At 46.1% G+C, this 24,222-nt stretch overlaps 1 protein-coding gene and 1 pseudogene across 2 annotated transcripts; one reads left to right on the plus strand and one right to left on the minus strand.

Annotated features, from left to right (window-relative positions):
* The first annotated feature begins 282 nt into the window (after window positions 1-282).
* On the plus strand, window positions 283-21,622 carry elf2a (E74-like factor 2a (ets domain transcription factor)). Of its 2 annotated transcripts, XM_048970468.1 has the most exons (9): window positions 283-544; window positions 10,092-10,278; window positions 11,803-11,986; window positions 16,514-16,627; window positions 17,326-17,496; window positions 17,734-17,817; window positions 17,938-18,130; window positions 19,515-19,880; window positions 20,135-21,622. In XM_048970468.1, exons 2-9 carry the CDS (start codon window positions 10,204-10,206, stop codon window positions 20,685-20,687), a joined length of 1,740 nt encoding a protein of 579 aa, XP_048826425.1. In that variant the 5' UTR covers window positions 283-544; window positions 10,092-10,203; the 3' UTR covers window positions 20,688-21,622. The 2 variants fall into 2 exon arrangements, with proteins under 2 accessions (XP_048826425.1, XP_048826426.1); XM_048970469.1 differs by lacking the exons at window positions 283-544; window positions 10,092-10,278; window positions 11,803-11,986 and adding an exon at window positions 13,834-14,436.
* Window positions 21,206-24,222, minus strand: LOC125704629 (nocturnin-like; annotated as a pseudogene).

Genomic DNA, 24,222 nt, shown 5'->3' on the forward strand with positions numbered 1-24,222 from the left:
AGTCTATATAAAATCTCTTTAATTCCTTTAAGTAATTTCTTTTTTTTTCTCCCCGCCAATTACCTCAGTTTATTTAATAATTGCACGAGACCCTTTTAACCAACCCATATGCGTGTGCAGCAGGCAAGGAGGTCAAGGTAAAACTGCATTCAAACTCTCCCGATGTCATTTCTGGGTAAAAAAGGGGTGGCAGTCGCCAATCCCTCTGACGTCATGGCTGCGTGTCGCTCGACGCGCAGCGAGAGGCTGACCCGTGTCTCCCCTCCCACCGATCCGGGTCCCCTCCTCCCATCCCGGATCCCCCTCCCCTCCCACCACCAGCCAAGACACAGCTCGTAGTAAAACGCAACCCTGCGAGCTGCCGGATCCCCGCAGCTCGAACCCGGGCCTCTTCGCGTTTTTAGACGCCGATCGCTGTCCCGGACGTGGCCCCCGCCTGCTCCACCCGCCTCTTTAAAGCCGTCAGCGGGGAAATATGGCAGCAGCAGTGGGCTGACTGGGACTGGAGTACAGCCGGGCTCATTAAGCGCAAAGCGGCGCCGAGGTAAGGAGACTCTCCGCTGTCGTCGACATGCATTTGCCCCGGAAAGGAGCATTATCAACCCGATCATCAGCTCCTGCGGGGCCGCCTCACGAGCGCCGGCGGGTGACAAGCCCTCCGCTCGGTACACAGAAAGGTTCACCGATCGCAATGCAGGTTTCGTTTATAGCAGCGCAGCTTCACGTCTTCGCATCATGTTATTCACATGAGCAGCCAATTCATCTTAATAATTAAGGCCAGATGCAGTACTGTCAGCAGCCGCACAACTAATTCAAAAGCAGCGATTCATTGCAGTCTTGCAGATAATCCAGTTAACTATATAGCAAAAAGAAACAATCCTAACAGTTTTAACCTGGAAGCAGAGATGTGGGCAGAATCCCAAATGCATAGTAAAGCTATGTCTGTTTAGTTATTTTCTCAATGCCCTTTATGTGTATTAACTTCTTATTAGGAGCTTATATTTTGCTGTTTGTACGGTTGGGCAAATAGAAAACCGCTTTAGTTCAGCGTTTATAAATCCCTTAAGACATGCATTGAATTTTATATGTGAATAAAATTGGGTTTGATTGTGTAAGTCTGTAAAAAGTCCGCGTCTGTTTCCCGACTGTCAGCTTGGTTGGTGATCATTTAATTTGATTTAATAGCATATATGATCTAAGGTCGTAGCTAAGACTGTCCCACCGGACCTTCTACCACGGGGAGGGAGACGAGGTCTGAGCTGTTCGCGGCCCGCAGCCTTCTGGACGGTCGGAGCGCGTTTCAGCAGATTTGCAGCGTTACTTCGGGCTCCATCCGTATCACTGCACCGTCCCGCAGAGCAGACCGCCAACGTCAAGTATGAAACCGGTGCCCCACCGACTCTTTTTTTTTTTTTTTTTTTTTTTTTTTTTTTTTTTTTTTTTTTTTTAAATGTTCAATCATTCAAAATACAGCTTTGTGTCTTTATATAGTATTAAAGGAGATAGATACTTTATTAATGGCATTGTCTTTAAGTGATAGGCTATTTACAGGTAGACCGGAGCATGTCACAGTGAATTTCATATATGCATAAACATTTAGCCTGATTGTTTGTTTCTAGTGTTGATTTACTCAAGCTGGTAAACAAATTAATAAATAAAAATAAACAATAAATAATAAACTTCCCCTCTGCACATAACCAGCAAACTTCATGAAGGGCGATTTTGAACTATTTTGCGCAGTGTTATCATAAACTTTTAAAATGATCTCTATATTAGTAATATATGCGTATTTATCATGCACGTTTTATTTTCAATCCCAGCTACTATTTAAAATGCAAATATAGCGCTTCGTATTCACTTAATATACAGTAATTCTAATCGGAGAGTCCCGTGGAGAGCGGGTGGCAGATGCGCGTCTGCCGCTGCGCGCCGCCCGGACCTGCCGGCTTATTTATTTATAAGGCGCGGAACCTCAGCGACTCTTAAAATGTCATTTGGCCTTTCGGTCGCATTAGTGGCTCCTTTCTTCAGGGAAGAGCGAACTGCTAGTTTAACTCTAAACCTTAATGGGGAAAGTTCAGCTCCGTCACCGAAGCAGCTCTGAAAGGCTGACACTGTAAAGAGAGATGGGGGCTTTAAAAGGAAGAAAGGAGAGAGGCGTAGCTGTATACTGGTAATGGGAGGGGGGGTCGGTGTCCATGGCTCTCAGCCACACTCCCCAGCCATTAATTGCACGGCAAAGCTAAGCGTGACACAAACACGAAAAAAGCTCCGATTCCTGTTTTGCTGCGGCTCCCGTATCGGTGTGGATTCCAGGGTCGTTTGTTGGCAGAGTCCCTCTTAGACATGGAATAATCATGCTGTATGAAAGATAGAAAAGACAAGGTCTGCAGCTTCATTAAACTGAGGGTCCGCATTATGTGCTCCACATCGGCTAAGGAAGGAGTGCAGTGTTATCCTGTAGCGCTTATGCTCCATTGGCCTTCCTCCCAGAGCTGCTACGTTAAAGCGGTTTTTAACAATGAGCAGAATATGGCAGTGTTTACTGCGGTGTATTCAGGTGGGACCCTGCTTGTATTTGCGAAAGTGTAGATATTTGCAGAGCTGCCAACTCGCACGCATCTGGCCTGACACTCGCTGTATTATTCCATTATAAATCTAAAATTAGCTACCTAAAAGGCATTGGGGTAGTTTGCAAACCCTACAGATTATTTACAAAGTAATAAATCGGTTGCATACATGTAAACCTGCGTGCGCACTTGCCTCGAATTGAAGATTGCCCGCCAGCCAGCTGACCATAGTTGGCAACCCTGCTGGTGAAACCTTTCTCGAATTTATTAAAAGTGTAGATATTTTACCTATATTTGAGGCGGAGGAAAGGCGTGTTTTTAAATACGGTGTTTTTTTCTTTTAAAGGATGTGGAATGTTTTCCTGCTTTTGCAGTAACCTTTTCCTCCAAAGTCAAGCATATTTGCTGGTGAGGACAGACAGACAGCAGAACCTTTCCTCTCACCTTATTTGCCCTCCTGGCCCTCCATGGCGGGGGTCCCCTGTTTGGACGGGCCGAGGTAGGGGGCATGCCGGAAAGCATCGACCTGGCCTGGTTACCATGGTGATGAGGCAAGCAGCGATCAATAGGAAATCTGAGTCCTGTACTGTGTCCCAGGGAACAGAGGATCACTTGTTATGTAATAGTTCAGTTCTTTAAAATATCTACTTCTGATGGTTTCAATTAGTATAGTTTTATAAATCCTTTAATTCACCCACTTTTCATGTTCCCAATGCTTTTTCTACAGGATAAAATAATTTCTTTGCAGGCCTGCCTCCATCGACATTGCAAATATCCTAACATTGTAAGTGAGGTTCTGGTTTACCGAAGAAGCCACAGTAATGGTTTCACAGTTGCGCTAAAATCTTTGTTTCCCAACCCGGGGAGAGTCCGCACAGCCAGCTGAGTGAGAAGCAGGCCAGCCGTTACTGGAAGCGGAGGCAGACGCCCCGTCAGTTTTCCTGGAAAATGGTATTTTTCAGTGCAGTGTGTGAATCAGAGCATGCGAAGTGGGTAGCTGCCCTGCTACAGGGCGACGCTGTCAAGCAATTTCCTATTTGTGAAATTTTGACTGCTGTTCCTTTTGCCAGTCGGTCTCAATCGGTTCGGTGTGATAGTCGGGTTTGTTGCAAACTTACTGCTACCTTAAACATAGAAGTTGTGAGGGGATGGTCATCATTAACCTGGGTTCTCAGTGCAATCCATCAGGTCTGTACATGGTGGTGTGTGGCATGCCAGGCTCACACGTGGGTTTGCTTCCAGGTGAAGATCCACCTGTATGTCATACGTACCAAACTCCTGTATATGTTAAACGTGTTTTATTGCCTTGCGCTACCCTTAGGTGTAGATTTTATTCAGTCTTCAGGTGGTTTTTAGTAAAGTCAAGTCAGAATCTTTTTTATTTCTTATTACTCTTATTATTATTATTATTATTATTTTAATGGAAAGCTAATCTTAAGCATTTTATTTAGATAATTTTAACCGTTTGTAATATTCTATAATGTATGAAGTTTTTACTTTTTGGATATTCAGTCTGTTTTAATATCCATTTTAATAGCCGTACTTTCTGGAAAGGCGTTAAAAGTCGAAATCACTTTCGGTAGAGTCCGGTGTGAGGGAGGGTCATGTGACTGTCGTCTCAGATGGCGGTGATGTCACTGTCACATCAAGGATTGTCAGGTGACCCAAAGCACCATGGAAACCAAGCGACTCGCCACGTCCGGCAGTGCTGGCCTGAAGCTAATGCAGTTAATGCTGTAGCAATAGGAGCATCCCGCCCGCGCTCGCGGACTCACTGGCCACCGGTGCGACATGTTTGATGGGATCTCTGTGGATTAAAATATAGTTTCCTACCACGTCAGAATTCCTCGTCCTTGCGGTAAGCTAAACAGCCCCTAACGGCATCCCTGACTGTTACACATCAAATGAAATACTTCCTGTGCAGCATTCTATCATTGGTTTATACTCATTATGGGAGAGTACCAGCGATGACCTCATTATGTTGTGATGTTAACCCTAAGACCACCCCTGGTCAATGTGTTCATAATATTTGGTGTGGGGGTAAAAAGCTGAACTTTTCTAGGGATCACGACTAAACAGTGAACGATTGATCCTGGCTGACTTTGATGTCGATCCTGAAAAACCACACGAATCTTGACCAACCCCCTCCCCACTTCTGTGTTTAAGGTTGGCTGTAAACATTCCGAAGTTGATACTTTGTATCCGTCCCTGGAGCTGTAGCCAATTAGGTTGCAGATCTGCATGGTGCCAGGATGGTGTTGGATCTTGACAGAGGTTTTCTTATTAAAGGCATGGATGCTGCTAGAGATTTTGACTCCCATCTCCGACCCATCAATTCTGTTCCAAATTCTTTAGGGCTGTAAACTGACCCCCCCTCCGATGACAGTACAACTGTTTAGGGCTGGTTGCACCATCTCACTATATTTTGTTTTGCTTTCAAAATCCCTGGGACTGGAAACTGGGCTGTAATGGTGTGGAGCCAATGGGGGGGGGGGGGTCTTGTGTCTGTCTTTCCCTGGGCAGAACAAAAGACCTGTTGTACGACACCATGTGGCACTCTCCGCCTGGGAGCTCGGCTGGCTTCCCCGGTACCGACCCGGTCCCACTTACGTAGATGGTTATGGGGGGTTGGATAGCTGGACTGTTTTCCTCAGTTCGCCAGCCGGATCGTGACACCGCCATAATGAGTTCAGTGTGCTGGACCCTGTGCGAAGGAAGGTCCTTCTGCCTCACATTAGTGGTGTGTTTTTATGAGGCTGATATGCACAGAGCCTAATAAAGGCGGAGATGTTGTGAAAGCGCTTTAGGCTTCTTGGTTAATATTCCATCACCGAAATGGCAGTTAAGCACTGTGTGGTGTTTGTTTTACATTTACATTAATGCTTCACCGACTCATGCCTGGAGTCATATACGTGGGTCCATTTAGCCTTTTCCTCTGTTACTTTCTCTACTGCAGCATTACTCTCTTCTCTATACTGCAGCGTCACTCTCTTCTCTATACTGCAGCGTTACTCTCTTCTCTATACTCCAGCGTTACTCTCTCCTCTGTACCAGTGTTTCTGAAATCAGTCCTCGGGGACCCCCCCTCAGACAGTCTATGAATTCCCTGGGAGTTGGGAGGGAGCCAAATCATGGACCATCTGGGGATCCCTGAGGACTGGTTTGAGATACACTGTTCTATACTACAGCATTACTTCTATTACTTTTACTGCAATCTTCTTAAGTATTTTGATTGGATTTCCCTTTGGCCTGATAGGGATGTTTTTCAGCGGTAAGATATGTCGAAGGGCTGTTTAAATTCTGGCTGCCACTTGTCAGGGAGCGTGGGATTTCCCTATTGGCACAGCGCTTGACACGCAAAAGGCGTGTCCTGTTGTGGGGTCAAGGGTCACATTAGTGATTCTGATGAGGGAATCTTGAGGTAGGAGAGGTTAGTGGATCACCGAAGATAGGAAATGAGGCTGTGCAGCACTTTGGGTGAAGTGTTTCTTTCACACGCCTTGGGGCCACCATCTGGTGTGATGCTATAGATGAAGAACCATTATTCTACAGCAGTTTAGCCACCGTTGGTCTTGTGTAATGGATCATGGCTCTGGATGGAGGTTTTGACTGGAGAAATATGTAATATTAGAAAGTATAGTAGCGATTAAGTATGGCAGTAATGTTTATACTCAACCTGATATGGTAAGTACCTTATTTATACCGTGATCAACTTCAACAGTAAAAAACATGGAATTTGATCTAAGTTGTATAAATATCTTTGACAGTAGATACTCGACATTTCTCCGGACGGAGCCCTATTTATAATTGCTGTGGAACCTTGAAGCACAACGTTTCAGAAGACTGAACTGCAGGACTGAATCGGCAGTGCAGATTTAAGCTGTTTGTTGGTCTGCATTAGGAAGGGTGCCTGTTGTTGTAGGAAGATGCCGTCAAGGTTCCTCCTCCCCGAAGCTTATGCGGGACGTTCTTGCGTGTCTCCTGCAGCTATTGTGTGGCTGAAGACATTAGCGCCGCAACAGAGCTCTCCCTTGAGAACTTGAGAAGTCCACCATGCCATTGCTGGATTCCTTGCCCTGATTCTGAAGGAGCAGCAGCCCAACCGAAGCTTGTAAAATGACCCAGTGGGTTCATGGGTGACTGGGTTTTACGTATTTTTGCCTGGTGTGGAAGTTCTATAGTGTCTCGGCGCTAAATGTGAAACGAGGCCACGTCTTGCTTCTGGATGCAGGTAAGATCCTGTTAGACCTGCAGATGCTCGTCTTTTGCGGACTGCTGCAGTCACACGTGTGGGGACTGTATGTTATTCACGTCGTCTTCTGATTTTCTTTATTCAGTTTCTTTCCTTCCTTTTTCTCCCCCCCTATTCTGTACCTCCCTCTACTTCTCTTTCTTATATCACAACCCTGTAAAGTGCTTTGGAACTCTGTTGCGAAAGGCGCTATATAAAAGTAAATTGAACTGAATTGAGTATACATGGTGTATCGTCACATAATCGAAATCGAGCACTGCACGAAGTGTGGGGTAAGTCCAGCCCACCTATGAGGTGACTTTGACCGGCATTTAGCAGATGCTTCTGCCCAAGGGGATGTACAAGCGAGGCGGACGATGCATGACGAGCATGCAGCTGTCAAGGAGCCAACGTGGCGTAAGTGCAGCTACAGCCAGCGGGCGAGTGCTAACAAGTGCACGTCAGCATTGGCGCAGAAGCCGCGCAGTAAATTAGGGAGCCTTGTAAGAGCCGAACGGGAGAGCTGCTGAGATCAAAAACGCCAGTGTTTTCCTACAAAGTGAGTTCAAAAATAAAACTGCATCCTGTGTCGCTGAGACTATCGCCAAGGGAAGGCAGATGAAGACTGAGTGGGTCGTTGGTCAGATGGACCAGCAGAGGAATTTCCTGCAGCGTCTAACGCCGGCATGCGATTCTTCAGAAGGCGCTGCGGACGGTACCGCTGATGCTTTGCACCTTGCCTGTGTTTGTTTTTGCCTTCAAGATGTCTGTATTTCTCGATTTGAGTTGTAAGGAGGGGTGGGGGGTACTATGGTCTAACTCGGTGAGGTTGTGTTCTCCTGTTTTCTAACCCCAGCTCTGCCCTGTACCCTGTAGCACGTACTCGCTCATTTGAACCCTGTACCCTGGGCTTATTTTTTATTAAGTGTTTTTCATTAAGCTCGCGTTTAGCAGAGAACTTCCTATCCGAATAATGACCTCACTACGAGAGCATTTAGAAAATGAGGTTCAATGTAATCCACCGCCATCCCTCCATGTCCTTTATCTTCCCTGCTGATTCTGCAGCTATAATTCACACACATTTGGATTTTTAAGACAAACGCCCATTTCATGTGGGCACTAAGGTCGAGGGAATTCCGGGCTTGCTGTCTAGGATCCAGAATTCCCGGCCATAGCTGCTCGCTCCCAGGTTCCGGTTTGGTCTGTGGCACAGAAGGGGTGCCAGGCTACCTCACCTACTGCCCCACCACACTTTCATGGCATAGGCTGATAGGCTGCTCTTGGCTAATATAGGGGGGGGGGCAGTGTGACTCAGGCCTTTTTCCTGACTGTCTGCCATGCCTGGATTTCTCCCTTGGGTTTCCTACCACGTCAGAATTCCTCATCCTTGCTGTAATGTAATGCGGAAGGATCGTCGTAGCTCGCTTGAGCGTAAACAGCTGGGATTCGTGAACAAGTCCGTGTTTTCCTGTGGATTGACTTTCTTTCCTGAGCTCGCTGATTACATAAGATTGCTATATGTAAGTACTACACGAAAGGGTAATGAAGCAAATCATAGTGGCCCTTGGACCTACTTATTAGATTTCTTATGGTCTTTACTCTGACAGTGGCTTTTGTGTCTAAATCACCTTGAACCACACGCTGTACAATAGATTCTTGTTCCGACTGACAAGATCCATTTTTCGAATCGCTGATGCGGTGCGGCTGGTGTCAATGATCTGCAGGACGATGTAGGGGACAATCCCCTCGGCACCAGTTTTCTGCTCGGCTGTCACCGGGGGGGGTGGCGTACCGTGCTGTTCTGGCTGGCCGTTTCCATGACATCAGATGGGCGGCGGTCATGCAGGGAGAGTAATTGAGGTGCTTCCTGTTTTGCTTCTCCATTTCCCTGCTCTGTAGGGAAGGACAATGTCTGTGTCAGTCCAGAGGGGCTGGGGGAGCAGTAGGTAGGCCAAGGCAGCCCTGGGGGTTTCCTCGAGGAGCAAGCTGCCCTGGAGGGGCTTCTGCGTCATCATCCCCCCCCCAAGATACCCGCGCAACCCGTAAGCGACCAGCTGCTGTCAAATCAAAGGCGAAGCCCTTGGGATGTGTAAGATGTGCCGTTTAGCCGAGTCGCTTGCCGCCAAGAGAGCAGTCTGCTGTCGAAGAGGCTCACAGCTGTGCCGTCAAGAATAAAAATACCGAAATAAGTGTCTGTTATCAGGTCTGCCGTAGTGGCAGCAGACAGACAGAAGCCTTGTGCTCGTCTCACAGCTAGAGAGAGTCTGGGTGATTGGAGAGGCAAACCCGTGTCTGAGTTTCCCCCCATGACGCGGTTGTCTGAGGTCTTGTTTTGTGGTGCCTTTACACCTTCCACGGCCTGTCGGCGAAGCTCTTCCTTTCCTCGTTCATGCTGCTTTCGCTCGGTGGTAAATTCCTTTAGCCTGCCTTCGGTGTGTCATCGCGTTCCTTTTCCCTCGCGTCTCCGAAATCCGGATTATGTAGATTCAGGATTATTGTACGTAAACTGAACGTTTAAACATTTCATATGAAGTCTAGACACGGCCCAGTGTTTGTTTCCGATTTATTAGTATTCACTGTCTGCTGATGGCGATACCTGTTGGCATTTAGTGCTGCAGCTGCTCTGTTTGAATTTGCGAAGGACAGGAAAATATAACGGTCATGTTGCTCAAACAAAAATTGTGTCAGTACAGTACATGAAGAAATTCACGGCCAACGGGATTTACACGTCTGCTTCTTTGTTTTATTGGATAACAACTTTCACGGAAATCGACTGAAACTTTTCACAAAGTACAAATTGCGCAATCTGTTGCCAAATCAAATCTAATAAAGAAATCGGTCATAAATATCACCCTGCACCCCAGCTAACCACACCTAGACAGGAAGTACTCATAAGTCTCCAGTACAACCTAACCATCACGTCACCTGCTTACGGAAAGTTGTGTTAAGGCTGCAAGCAGTTCTGCAAATTTTCTGGCTCTCTGATAGAAAAATCGCGGTTTATTTGTTACTCCGTCCCACGCCAATATCCGATCCATGTCAACCCGATAGTGATAGTGGGTATCGGATCGATACCATTTTCGATCAAGTCTCATTCTCCCAAGTCAGATTCAAGATTCAAAACTTGGTCTATTATTTTTACTTTATTATAATGTACTAAATTTCAAAATCCTCAGTAACTGTAGGATGCTAATGGTGGTTGTTTTGCAGACATATTCTCCCCCCCTGGGAAGATGCCTCCAGACATACATCAGCATGTGCTTATCTATCTCTCTCTCTTTGTTTTTCAGCAAGTCAGCTGGTTGGGACCGAGGGGGTGGGTTGGGGGGTGGGGAGGGTTGAGCAGACTCGTGGGGCCCCCGCCTGTTCTGAGAGCGCCATCCACACCTGGGGGAATGCACCATGACCTCTGTGGTGGTTGTCGACGGCGGAGGGACCGTCGTAGAGTACATCGGCACCGTGGAGAACCAGCAGCCGGTAAGAGGCGTGAAGACATTGCATCCTGGGAATGTCCACTTTTCAGCCTGACAGTCCTGTTGTTTTCTGTGGAAGAGCACGGTTAAATAAATTTCTCCCTCGAAAAGACTAAGAACTAGTATGTTTCTCATTAATAATGTATCATTCTATTTGGAATCTGTTGCTAATATAAATATGATGTATACTGCAAAAGCTTTGCACTGTAACATCATATGCAAATCACAGCTAACACAACCCTGAACAATTTCCAGACACCGATCGGCTGCACAAGTATGAATATTTAATAATCATCCTGTGGTACTTGCTGTCAAATTTAAATAGTTTTTTCCCCTTGCTAGTTCATGACATTTCCGTTATCATGCATGTAAATGCAAATAAATTCTCTCTGAAGACCCCATCTGCTGATATTTAATGTTTGGTATATTTAACGTTTTGTTCCGTTTGGATGTTCGTGCATGTTTGCTGCGGAGAGTCTGCTGCACATTTAGAGACCAGGGCAGAGGTGCGTGTGGCGCCCTCTGCCGTTCACGCTCAGGATCAGCAGGGCACAATTGGTAATGCAGGGTTTCACTCGGGGAAACGGGAGAGACTGTACAGCTGAATGATGGAACAGACTGGAAGATTATGCAGACGTTCATTAAAATAACCGTGTTAAAATTACTTTCTGTAGCAAGCACCTCCGGTATAGTGCACTGGAGTGTATTTCAACCTTTTTTGAGGCACAAAACATTTTTTCCATTGGAAAAAATCCCACGGCAAACCACTAACCAAAAATGTTACAAAATGACACTCTGTAGCCTAGTAATGACAAAATAGTCTCTCAATTTATTTATACTCACTCAGTGCGAAACCTGAACCTGTCTGGATGAACACAAAGCTGATATCCTGCCAGGAACTGAAGACAGACACATGAAGCTCTTCCTCAACAGCTCTCTGTCTCTCTCTGTTTTTAGTTTTTATATGAGTGAAGCTTGAAAAGCTCAGCTCACACAGATATGTCATGGAAAATTAGAGTAATGTTGAAATAGCTTTGTTTGTTTATAATACATCGCTTTTACAGCACAGACACTCGGCAATTTGCAAATAATTAGTTTTCAAAAAAGTTTTTAGACCAATTAGGTGAAATTGGATCATTTACCAAGGTACAATCTCTCACAGCACACTAATGTACCAAGGCTCAGTGGTTGAAAATCAATGGTCTACAGATCTGTTTACAATTTGAATATCAAAATACCTCAGAAGTTATTAACCTGCCTTTTAACCTCTTATTTGTCGTTTTTGTGTGCAAAAATTTAATTTTCGCTTAATTATTTCATCTTGCCACTCCAGGCAAAACCGGTTTAGTTATGGCGGTTTATCCATTAACAAATAACATAGAGGACAGGGGACCCCCTTTCCCCCGTAGGGATCATCTCCATCTGGCTTTTGTTGAAGGTGTTAATTGCATCCCGCCCCCCCCCCCCCCGGTTGCCCCTAGTGGCAGGAAAAAGGAGTGCGACTAAATGATGGATCATCTTTCTGCAGGGGGGGGAGCAGGCCGTGGGGTGCTGCAACGAGGACAGCTACCCTGCCGTGGTGGTGGAGCCTGTGCCTGGAGGCCGACTGGAGCAGTGTTACGCCGCGCAGGTGCTGGTCTACGGCGACGAGAGCTTCCTGATGCAGGGCGTGGCCGAGGAGCAGGAGGTGGAGACAGAGGCGCTGAATGCCGGTGAGACCTCCTCCCTCCCACATGCCCAAGAAGATGCGCGCTAATAATTCCGGCCTCTTAATGGTAACAATACGGCAAAAGAGAAACACGAACTAACTGGCATTTTGTCTTACGTTCCCCTTTTCACTGTCAGTCTGCAGTAACTGTAAATTAACAAGGTCGACATTCTGCCCAGTGGCTTCAGTGACATTTGTTAACGCTAGCTCTACGTGAATAAGGTTTAACTAAACCAGCTGTATTCGTAGCCTTGTTTGAAGGGGCAAGACCCTTAACCCCCACTGCTGTGCTGCACACTGGCTGTGCACTGTGACCCCCCCCCTTGCTCTCACCTCTATATTAGTTTGCATGTCTCATGTAGAGTAAGATGGAGTGAATGAAGGGACAGTGGGGGTGAACAAAATATCACCTATTCTATTCTATTCTATTCTATTCTATTCTATTCTATTCAAAGAGCTAGATCTCCTCTAGTATTTAAAACCAAGGATATCTAGAGAGGTGTAAACAGCCAGTTCTCATTCCATTTTACCAGCCCTTATGGTAATATTGAATTTCATTCAAAGGGTGACTGTTGTTTTTAATAGGAGTACAAAATAAAATGCATACAATAGGAGTAAGTTGTTTGGTTTCAAATTAATATAAGAAGAAAAAAAATCTGTGTTGTCCAGTGCCCAAGCAAGGACAAGACTTTACACTTTAAATTTTAACGATATTAAAAATGAAAATAAATGAAACCATCATATTATTCATAAAGCAGCAACGAAATGCATAAATGAACAACAAAACACACGCTGATCTGTTAATGCCGTTTTTCTGTTTTTCCTGTTGGAATTAAACTGCAGCCCTAGTTGAGCTGAGGCAGAGGTGGCATGACGGCTTTGATGTCCTTCTGGCTCTTGGCTGGATTTTCCATTCTCTCCCTGTGTTTGTGCAGGTTTTCCCAAGCCAGTTCCTCCCTGCGGTTTTGAAAATGTGTAATTAAGTGAATTATCTCTAAATTGCCCATAGACTGTGCATGTGTATGTGCATGCATGCCCTGCAATACACTGGCATACAGTTCTGGGTGTGCTCTGTCTCGTGGCCTATGTTTTCCAGGGATAGACTCAATGACGGGGCGGCATGGTGGTGCAGTGGTTAACACTGTTGCCTCACACCTCTGGGACCCGGGTTCGAGTCTCCGCCTGGGTCACATGCTTTGCATGTTCTCCCCATGTCGTCGTGGGGTTTCCTCCAGGTACTCCGGTTTCCCCCCACAGTCCAAAAACAGGCTGAGGCTAATTGGAGTTGGTAAATTGCCCGTAGGTGTGCATGTGTGAGTGAATGGTGTGTGAGTGTGCCCTGCGATGGGCTGGCCCCCCATCCTGGGTTGCTCCCTGCCTCGTGCCCATTGCTTCTGGGATAGGCTCCGGACTCCCCGCGACCCAGTAGGATAAGCGGTTTGGAAAATGGATGGATGGCGTTGGATAATTATTATGGAAAATCGATGGAAGCGAGACATCTAGTGTTCACATGTGGAATTGCTTTCTTGTTGAATGTCTACATCAGTGTTGGGTACGAACGTTAGATCCAGTGCCTCATAGGCTATATTGACGTGATGTCACTTACATTAAACTCAGTTATACAAGAAATGCCTTATTTAATATAAACAGCAGTAATATATTAGGTTGAAACCTAAATAAAAGCTGAAACTGACAAACAAAAGGAATAATTCAGCACAATAAAACAAATCTAATTTATTGCTTGATATGTTAAATATATTAATTTTATATAAAATAAAGACCAATAACAATAAATCTTTGTTGGATTTCCCGGGTTTAAAATAATCAGTATTAATACAGTATTTTTATCAATAAAACAAGTGCATTTCATGGAGTAATAAGAGACGTCGGCACATTTAGTAAATACTGATTATATATTCTTTAAAATCGTGTTTTTGGGAGATCATGACAACAAGTGTGAACGATTCAGAAAATCTTTGTTACATATTATATTAGGTCCAGGAAGGCAAAGCTAATTATCGATTGGAGTGCTTTGCCTTGTGCAACAGTAGTTTTAAGTTGCTTGTTTGTGTCCAGGACCTTCGTCTTCTCTAGTGATCTGCTCCTCGTCCGCATATCAGCCGTATTTCGGGCTCTGCAGCCCACAGACCTGACAGCGAGGCTCTTGCACGGCGTCTTATCGGCCAGGTTTTTACTTCCCCATTAGTCACGTTGCTGCTGCTCAGTTCCGGCGTCCTGCGCGGAGGGATCGCGATCTGCCGGGGTGGGCGGGGGGCACGTTGCCGTCTTTTGGCCGAATTTGAGACTATTTCCGGCGGCAGCGGAGTGATCTCATCTCGGCGTCCCCCCCCTCTCCCCCGACGCGACTCAATGTGAATCTGCAGCTCCGGGAAAACATGGCGACCTCGGTGCAGGATGGACCCTCAAACCAGCTCGATCTGCTAATTAGGGCCGGTAATGTCCTGCGAGCGCGCGGCTTCCGGTGCATTTGCGCTCGGTACCGTTTTGCGCGTCTGACCGCCTCTTGAATTTATTAAAGTTATTTTGTGAAGTTAGAGGGCAAGTCAGGAAGTGATCACCTTGGGTAGCAACCTGCATTGCGTCCCTGACTTTCCCGTTTTTAATATTCCTGTTTTTAAAACTCTGTTTAGAACTGTGGCATTTTTTTGCGTGATATGATATGATGCCAATGCCAAGATCTCCATATGCATCAGAAAATCAGCTGCATGTGCGTTTTGACAAAGCTACACTTTTTTTGTTGATGCAAAATAACGGATGATGCGAGTTGCTCGGGGAAACCAGGAAGTGTATTTGGGTTGTTGTGTCTTTGCCACGCTGTCTGGCTTTGTAGATGAGGTGTTTTAGATATCTTCGTTGATGTTTCTTTGATTTCCATTGAATCATTTACATATAAATAATGATAATATGGATTTTTGTTATTTATTTATTTTTTTAAATCTGATTTACAAGTTATTACTAATTGTGCCATAGTTCTCACACAGTATGCCCTTTTTCCTCACAATATAATTTTAACCCAGTTCCGAAATGTACTTTTCCGAATGCGTGCCTTTCAGTTTCCTACAGACTTGCGGATAATTGTATTACATGATTATTTCGCTTATGTTAACTTATTTATTTAACTTGGCTTTGTAGTAAAACAAGAGATTTGGTAGGTTTATTTGAAATCTTGCCAGCGCAAAACGCCGTATTTACACATGCATTTTTCCAGTTAAAGAGAAATCGTATTTATTTTGGATAATTTTTGAATTTTGTGTGCACGGTAACTTGATGGCGGAAGCGATGCGATGCAGCATGGGTGTGTGAGTGTATGATAGACACCGAGTCTGGCGAATTGGTTTACGGGGCTGTTCAAAATCCGCGGCTGAGCCAATCGGGCGTTTCACGATGGGCGGTCGGAAGAACGAACTGGCCAATAGAAGTCGGGGTGGGGTTTGAGTGACAGGGCGCTACGAGAACGTCTGCAGAGGAAACTGGAGGGAAAGAGCAGAGAGAGTGTAAACACGGAAGTGAAATGAAAGAGCGCTGCATTTCACAGGACCACCAAACGGTGTAGTAAAATAGTACCAAGTACCACCATTGTTTTCAACGCACATGATAGCTTTTCATTCGTTAAATAAATTTTATACTCTGATCTGAATAGTATTTTTTATTTTCATTGCGATTTTTACACTGAATTAGTGGTCATTTATATATACGTACAGTTCAAAGTGCATGTAACAAAAATGGAATCGTGAACTAATCGCTTAAAATAGAAACAGTTAAGAGTCAGGATTAGCGTTTACTTTTATTGCAATCAAGTCAATGTCTGTCATTTTGTACTTTATGCCAGTTATTTAGAATGATTGATTTTGCCGTTTTCAGCATTGACTCTTTCAAGAAGAATGCGTTTTACTGCCTAAAAATAGTACTATTCTGGCTTCTGCCATAGGCAGCCATAAATGGTCCTTGCAGCAAACAGGCTGAGGAGATGGATGACAGCAGGTGTTACAGTATACAGCGTTCCCACCAGAGCAGATGGACTATGGGAGGAAATCTACCTGCTAATAATGATTTCTAGCACACGTTTAGCTGGTTACTGTTTTTGTAATCAGTGATGACAAAGGGACTTTTATAGATTTGTGGTATCTGAGGTGTGGTCTTGGAAATGGTACCTCCCAGTCTATGTGGAATGAACTTAATGCTCATCTCTGTGTAAATAAGCACAGTGTGTTGAAACCTGCTTTAAAATGACAGTATTATATGCAAATGCATCGTGTGAAATCAAGAGTTTGACATCCACCATTAATAATTGGAATGTAAGAAAGATAATGGAGGCATTTATGGAAACTACTTTAGATGGAATACTATTTGGTTGCATCCCAGCTTTGCTTTTCATCTGACACTTTGTACTGTAGGCTTGGTCACTATCACAAATTGTCATCTTTTTAATAAAACATATAAATTTGTGCTGTTAAGAGCCGATGTGAATTCATGTTTTTCTGTCTCTCTTTCTCTCTCTATCCCCCTGTAGCTGAGGCGTCTGTGCACGGCAGTGGTGTTCACTGTTTGGACAAGACCATCGAGGCAGCCGAAGCTCTGCTTCACATGGACTCTCCCACCAGCTTGCGGGGTGACCGCAGCCCTGGTAAGCGTCCTCTAGCGTCTGTCCTGCGCGGTGAGCTGCTGTTCCACGCCTCACATTCACCCCGTTTAATTCTGCTGTACATGCTGAAGTGACGGTCGGTTGCTGGGTCGTCATTGGCGATGCCGCGCATCTTTCTCGTGAATTTCAGTTCATAACTCACTGAAATGTTGTGGTAGAAACTTGGAAAAACGCTGACAAAATCCGCAATCTGTCTTCATTTCAAAATATCCATTGTCGGAAGTATTAAAGTTTTTAAAATTAGGTTAAATCAGCAAAAAAGAAACCATGTCACCTTTCTTTGTTTTACCTGCATTGGGGGCATGTAGCGCCGCCCTCACCTGAAGATCACTATTCGCATTATAAATAGCCGCATTACCGCGTATTCAAATCGCATTCGCATGGTAATTAGATGAAAAACACGCAACGATGAACCGCGATCCACATGCATCCCCATCGGCGCCATAAAAGTTTGCAGCTTAAGTTTTATGCATTTTTCTTAAACTACTTTTTTTTTTCTCCTCAGTGAGCTATCTGCTGCCACCTTGAGGACAGTTGTTGCATTAGACTCCTTCCTGAATGTTTGACCACCTTTTGTTTAGATTGACTTGAGCCTCCCCAGCACAGAGAGATACATCGTTTAGCTTGTAGTTGGCAGGTCGGCCTATGTCATCGGCATTTGTATTTCTATACGCGTGCAGCGGACGAGCTTGGGGCACCTTGCATCTCCACTCCGGAGTTCCTCCACGCGGCCATGCGTCCGGACGTGATGACGGAGACCGTGGTGGAGGTGTCCACAGAGGAGAGCGAGCCCGTGGAGGTCTGCGCCGTTCTGGAGGCCCCTCTGAGCGAGCCGATGAAGAAGAAAAAAGGTAAAAGTCGCAGAACATTTTTGTGCAAGTAAATGGTAAACTAGAGGACTATTTTATCTGGAATTGGCCTTCAGGTGACTGCTTGCCCGCTGTCTAGCGTTTCTGCCATACTCTGCTAACGTTGTATAGTCACTGCTAACGTTGTATAGTCACTGCTAACGTTGTATAGTCACTGCTAACGTTGTATAGTCACTGCTAACGTTGTATAGTCACTGCTAAATTTGATTCTCTGTTTAGCGGGTCGAAAGCCAAAGATGCATCAACCTGTGTCAAACTGCTCTCCTGATCTGGGTATTAAGAAGAAACCCAGGGAAGGGAAAGGTAAGATTGCATGTGCTGTCAGCTTATCGGAGAGGCGGGATGCTGCATAGCAGCTGTGCGTCTTACACATGCTTGGTCTTCATGAACGTAATACGACATCCTGTCTGACCCACCTGGCAGGTAACACAACCTACTTGTGGGAGTTTCTCTTGGATCTTCTCCAAGATAAGAACACGTGTCCCAGGTATATCAAGTGGACACAGAGGGAGAAGGGCATCTTCAAGCTTGTGGACTCCAAGGCTGTGTCCAAATTGTGGGGAAAACACAAAAACAAGCCTGACATGAACTACGAGACCATGGGTAGGGCGTTACGGTAAGCGTCCCACCCCCACTTGGCCTGCAGGGGGCATTAATATTCCACTGTTCAGCTAGCCTTTCCTAATTATTAATCTCAACTCTAACCATCGGCTTTAGTGTTGGACTTCCATCCATTTTCTGAAACCGCTTAATCCTAAGTGGGGTTGTGGGGGGGGGGACGGGAGTCTATCCCGGGAACAGCACGCGCAGGTGGGAACCAACCCTGGGCAGGAACCAACACACTACGGGGCGCACACAATCACGTGCACACTCACTGGGCTAATTTAGACTCACCAATCAACTTACCCTGCACGCTTTGGGACCGTGGGAGGAGACCAGAGCCCCCGGCAGGATCGCACGCGAACACAGGGAGAGCGTGCAAAGTCCACACAGAAAGGACCCGGGACCCAGGTCTGGCTGTGAGGCAGCAGCGTTAACCACTGCGTCCCTGGACTTGGACGTATACGAATTATATAGGATGACTTTGAGCTGCGCGATATGACCAAAATCTCATATCCCGATAACGATATATATCACAGCCTCGTATTTATGGATTATTTTCTACAGCTTAGCTGCGGTAGGAATTGGACAAAAATGCGCAAATAAAAAAGATCACAAATGTACCGCGATCCACAAACAGGCGGGAAGTGATCTATAAATACGTAAAGCCCTTTTCACGTCTACAAATCTACAAATTTTTGTGGATATGATTTTGCACAACCGATAAAAATACATATTTGTGGACAGTGATATTTGTGATTTGTTTTGTTTCCTCCGAACTCTGTTTCACGGAGCTCCTATCGTGGTCAGGGTGGGAGAAACCTAAATGACATGAACCTAAATAAAACAGACGTTCTATGAAGTGTGCTTTAAGCGTTAAGCTACGGGGGACAGTGTAACTTGAAAGGCAGCAGTATGAACTGCACAAAAATCCACAAATCACTAGCAGGGAAGTCACAGGTGTTAAATGCGATCCACAAATAGACGAGGAATGATCCACAGATGGAAAAAGTGCACTTTTGTGGATAGTTAAATATTTGCAGATCATGGTACATATTTATTTTGTCTTCTGCATGTTAGAAATAATAAAGTCAGATGTAAAAACTTCCGTCGGAGGGCAGCATCCCATGTGGTGGCGTGTAGCCTTGCAAACCGTCATCAAAATGATGAAAAAATGTTGCCACGAATGACTTTGCAACGCCACAAAATAAACGATGGAGCCAAATATGAAACGATAGACCTTTTTATATCGTTATGTCGATATAAACGCAACAGTTATACCCCCGGACAGATTGAGGAAAAAAAACGATGTTAAATAATTTGTCCAGGGTAATGGCAATGACATGGTGATCTTAAATGAAATATTTATTTTGATGAAATCTAATTTTATGTTATTTCAGGTATTACTACCAAAGGGGTATCCTCGCGAAGGTGGAGGGTCAGCGTCTCGTCTACCAGTTCAAGGAGATGCCGAAAAACATCGTGGTAATCGATGACGACAAGTCGGAGCCCATCGACGAGGACCTCCTAAGTGCTGAGAAATCATATGAGCGTGTGCCCCCGTGCTCTGAGACTCTGCTCTCCTCTCCCGAGCTGGCGAAGACGGCGGGAATCCTCCGAGGCGGCGGGCGTGCCGTCCTGCACTCTAACCCCGCCAAGGGCAGGAACGTGCTCTCGGCGGCGGCTGGGGGCCACATCCTGACCGTCACGGCAGCCTCCGACGGCTCCCAGGCACAACTGCAGCCGTACACGACTCCTGTGCCCAGGTCAGATACTGCTGCTGTTGGTGATTTGTCTCCATTTTGGGTCTTAGGATATTGTAATCCTTTAATCCCGTCCATTGCTTTGTCAGAATTAATGCTGTTTACCTAAAAAAAGGCCCAATTCCAGTTTAATTACTGTTATTTGTAGAGAAGCTGTCACGGGTGATCCAGCAATGTTTGGAGAAATGTTACGTCTATGTGTGCCTGTCTTTTATCTTAGTTTTTTTAAATAAGTGACTCTTGTTCTATGTTCACAGGACAGTGCGGGTCGCCATGCAGGTGCCTGTAGTCATGACGACGTCATTAGGGCAGAAGATCTCCACGGTGGCGGTCCATTCCGGCAGCCCACCCCTCCTCACCAGTACTAACACCAGCACCAGCCCCTCGGCCCCCAAGGTGGTCATCCAGACGATACCCACCATGGTACCGGCCACGGCCGACAATGGGGACAAGGTCACGGTACAGCTGGCTAAGATAATCACGATTCCTGCCGCACAGCTGGCCCAGTGCCACCTGCAGGCCAAAACCGGCCCGTCTGGGTCACACGGCATCAACCTAGTGGGGGCGCCGTTGACGGTCAGGGCCCTCACCCCGATGTCCGTGGCGCCGGGGACACAGGTGGTGAGGCTGGCCCTGCCGGTGGGTGGCCAGTCCCCTGCCCGTGTCGTCAGCAGCCTCATTAAGGCGCCGGAGACCAAAGCAGAGGCCGGGGGGGCAACGGTGCTGGCAGCAGCAAAGACATCCGAAGCCCCCAGACTAGTGACTATCATGCTTCAGGACGCAGTGAAGACGGACGATTCTGATAGCTGAGCAGAGGCCCCTGCGAAGCAGCACTGATAGCTTTTGTACGCTGCCGCCATTTTTCTAGACAGACAGAGGCCTAGTGGACAGTAAGTGCCACAGGGCGCCCCCCACCTGCCGAATTCGTCATAGCGACTATAACGATAGACAGAGCTACAGGACGGATGGAGCCACGTTTCAGTTCTGAAGCCGCGTTCGCCTTTACGATTCGATTTGCAAACGGGACCAACGAATCACTATTTCATCTAGACACTATATGGGAAACACTAAAGCCTCCTAAGATCAGGGGAGGAGATGATAATCCGGTCACGCTTGAACGCTTATGATTTGGTCACTTCAAATGCAGACCAGCAAATCGTCCGACTATCACTGTGTGTAGGTGGTCTGTCCTGGTGGTGCTAGCTGGGGTGGGGGGGGGGGGGTGTTTATGATGACTGAAAGTAACACCTGCGGTTTCTTAACGGTACAAGAAACAAAAGGGATTTTTGTATATATCCGCTAAACTGTTTGACTTTTCAAACAAGCAGCCTTAGAGTCATTTTGTTTCCTAAAATATAAGCTGTTTAGCTTTTTGTGTAAAGCTTTTCGTTACTTTGTACCAAGCACAGTATTACTGCGAAATGAACGACGCCTTGGATCTAGTGACGGGCTCCGCTGGGAGCTCCGGCTGAACTTGCTGAGATACACCTGCCTTCCCGTGGTCTCACTGTTGCTTTGGACCTTCTCTTCCTGTGTTTTCTGGCCATTTATACCACGCTCACCTGCAGCCTGAACTCTGACAGCTTGTGCTTTTACCTTGTTTCTCAAAAATGAAAACGGTTGTAACTAGTTTGTATATTCAACATTTTTAAGTACTTTTTTTGTTGTACTCTTGTTTCAAAGTGTATTCAACTTGATTTTACCAAAATATGATATATAAACCCCTGTTCTGAGTGCTGGATTAATACGTTTTGAAAATGAATTAATGCGAAAAATAACCTGCGGACGCATTAACAGCTCTTTGCTGGGACAGGCAGGTCTAGCAGTGGAAGCACAAATTTGTCTCGCCGTCCTGAGGGGTGAGCGAAGGGGTGAATGACACTCAAACACCTGACTGCATCAGTGAGAGCCGAACAAGTTCAAAAACCCCCATGTCACATTCCACCGTGTGTTTGTTTAGATGTGCTGAAGAGGAAATTATTCTGTAAATCATAAACACTGGTCCGAATGAACCACTCCACACAGACCTGCTGCCCAGGGATGGTTGTAGATCTTGAGTTGACTGATTTCACATTGCTTTATAGCTACATATCGTTGATGCACAAATTCAGATGTTTTGACTGTTTGGGGTGGGGGGCTTTACCCAGAATGACCAATGGACATTAACAAAACACACGTTAGATTATTGTCCCCATTTAAGTGAACAATACTGAGGTGTGTTTGAAGTGTATTTAAACAGGCAGAAACCACAAAACTGGCACGTTTCTTTGTCAGAAGGTCCTGATAAGGTTGAGATCCAGCTTGCACCGGTGGCGGTAACATCTCCAACAAAATGAGGGGTTTGACTGTTTGCTGTCAAGTATTCGATTGGTTTTGGCTATTTTTGAGTTGGCCATGAACAATTAAATGGCAATATTTTTGGAGTATTTTAGCATTATTTAAAATATGTTTGCTCAATAGTATATACTTTTAATATTAAACATTACTTTTGGTAAGAAAAAGCTACACTCTCACACCTTGGCTTGGGCGTCTGTGTCTCGGCAGTCAGCCTTACTTAAGTTACATGACTATAACCAATGAATCCTGCATTTCTCCTAGTAACTTAGTTTTTAAACCTTTTTAAACTTGTTGCATCATTAATAATAGGTCCAAGTATTATTTGTGAATTTTCACATCCTCTTGGATCTTCTGTCCCTAATCCTAATGAATGAATAGGTGACTGCTTAAAAACTGAATGTCATTGGTTGTACAATTATGAAAATATATATATATATAATCAGCATTACTGATTATTAAATGCCACCGTCTATAACAGCCTGTCGGGTTTTTCCAGGAAGCTTAAATCGCAGACGAGAGAGGTGGTCTGACGGATAGCTGGGGGAAGGCAAGAGGTTGGGTCCAATCTTCTCCTCGGTGGGGAACTCCAGCACAGAGTCCACTGCGAGGGTCTGCCATGAGTACCAGATGTAGTTCAGTGTGTGGCAGCTCTCTCCGGAGGGCCGTATCTTCCAGGTGGTGTGGGGCAGCTCCGATTGCCTGTCTGCGCTCAACAGCCTGCAGACGCTGGCCAGGTTGAGGCTGGATGTGGAGAAGCGGTGGTACACGTCCTCCCCGGGCTCGGCATTGAAGTCACCGCAGACCAGCAGCGGCACGCGCGTTCCCCGGGTGAACCTGCGCAGGTGATGCAGCAGGTGGGAACCCTGGGCGCTGCGCAGTTGCTCGCAGCCACTACGTGCCTTTAGATGCGTCACGGACACGCAGAGAAGCTGGCCTGAATCCCTGAACCGCAGCTTTTGCACGATGGCCACTTGGTTAGTCTTCACCCTCATAGCCACCAGCCGGACGCTGAAGGCATCTACGAGCTGGAAACGCTCTTTCCGGAAGAACAGGGCGCAGCCGTCCAGTCCGTCGTTACCCTCAACCTGCAGACACGGTGAGCGCGGTTTCGGCTGAAACATACCTGGGTAGCCTAGGCTGCGGAAAATGGGCCCGAACGTATCAAGATAGTGGTCCGTCCTGCAGGCACACGATGTCCGGTTGGTAAGTGAGAATCTCCCCCAGAATGAGGTACTTGCGCTCCGCCCAGTTCAGGGCATCCAGAGGACACTGGATGAAGCTGTCTGCACCTTCACCCAGAGCTGCCAGGTCAGAAGAAAAGCAATGGTGACAATCATGAAATCGGCACCAGCAACGGCCATAACTGGAAAAAAACCTCGTTAGGTCAACCAAATCAGTCGCGAGTATAGCAATCGAGATGCCAATAGATTGCCGTCATCAGTAAAATTTAATTTAATCTGCAAGCAGTATGCAAACTTTGGCAAATCATTTTCCTACGGTCTAGGATGACAGCTGAACTGGGTTCAGTTTAGAAAAACACAGATTAATTAACCCTGAAGATATTTAGCTGGAGCAGGCTTCCCCAGGTCCGGTCCTGCAGGGCCCGAATCCAGCACAGTTTGCAGATTCCCCTGCTTGAACACCTTAATCAGCTAATTACCAGGTTTAGCAGGTGTAACCCTACACTGTGTTGCAAACCGGCCCTCCAGGACCGCAATGGGAGACCCTGAGTTAGCTTGTATATTCACTTGCGACAGTATGTACCATTTGCTGTGCCGAAACAAATGACAAAACAGGCCCATCCGTTCCATGTGGCCCAAATTCTACCTAGAGCAAGGATGTTCCACTGCATGACCTGGAAGGTGTGGTGCTGGCGGCTGTTCTTGGCCAGGAGGAGGAAGGCTCGCTTAAGCCGAGGAGGCCGCTTGCACAGAACCTCCCTGCATTCCTTCAGAAGCTCCTCTGGGACTCTGGGTTCTGTGCCGGGCTGCTCTGGGCAGGAAAGTGC

Source organism: Brienomyrus brachyistius, chromosome 12 (assembly GCF_023856365.1).
Source record: "Brienomyrus brachyistius isolate T26 chromosome 12, BBRACH_0.4, whole genome shotgun sequence".
NCBI classification, from domain to species: domain Eukaryota; kingdom Metazoa; phylum Chordata; class Actinopteri; order Osteoglossiformes; family Mormyridae; genus Brienomyrus; species Brienomyrus brachyistius.

Excerpts from the sequence above, each read along its gene's own strand:
- elf2a (XM_048970468.1), top strand. The coding sequence starts at position 10,204 with ATGACCTCTGTGGTGGTTGTCGACGGCGGAGGGACCGTCGTAGAGTAC. Across the intron at positions 18,131-19,514 it reads ACCATGGGTAGGGCGTTACG|GTATTACTACCAAAGGGGTA; the intron begins GTAAGCGTCCCA and ends ATGTTATTTCAG. Across the intron at positions 19,881-20,134 it reads TACACGACTCCTGTGCCCAG|GACAGTGCGGGTCGCCATGC; the intron begins GTCAGATACTGC and ends CTATGTTCACAG.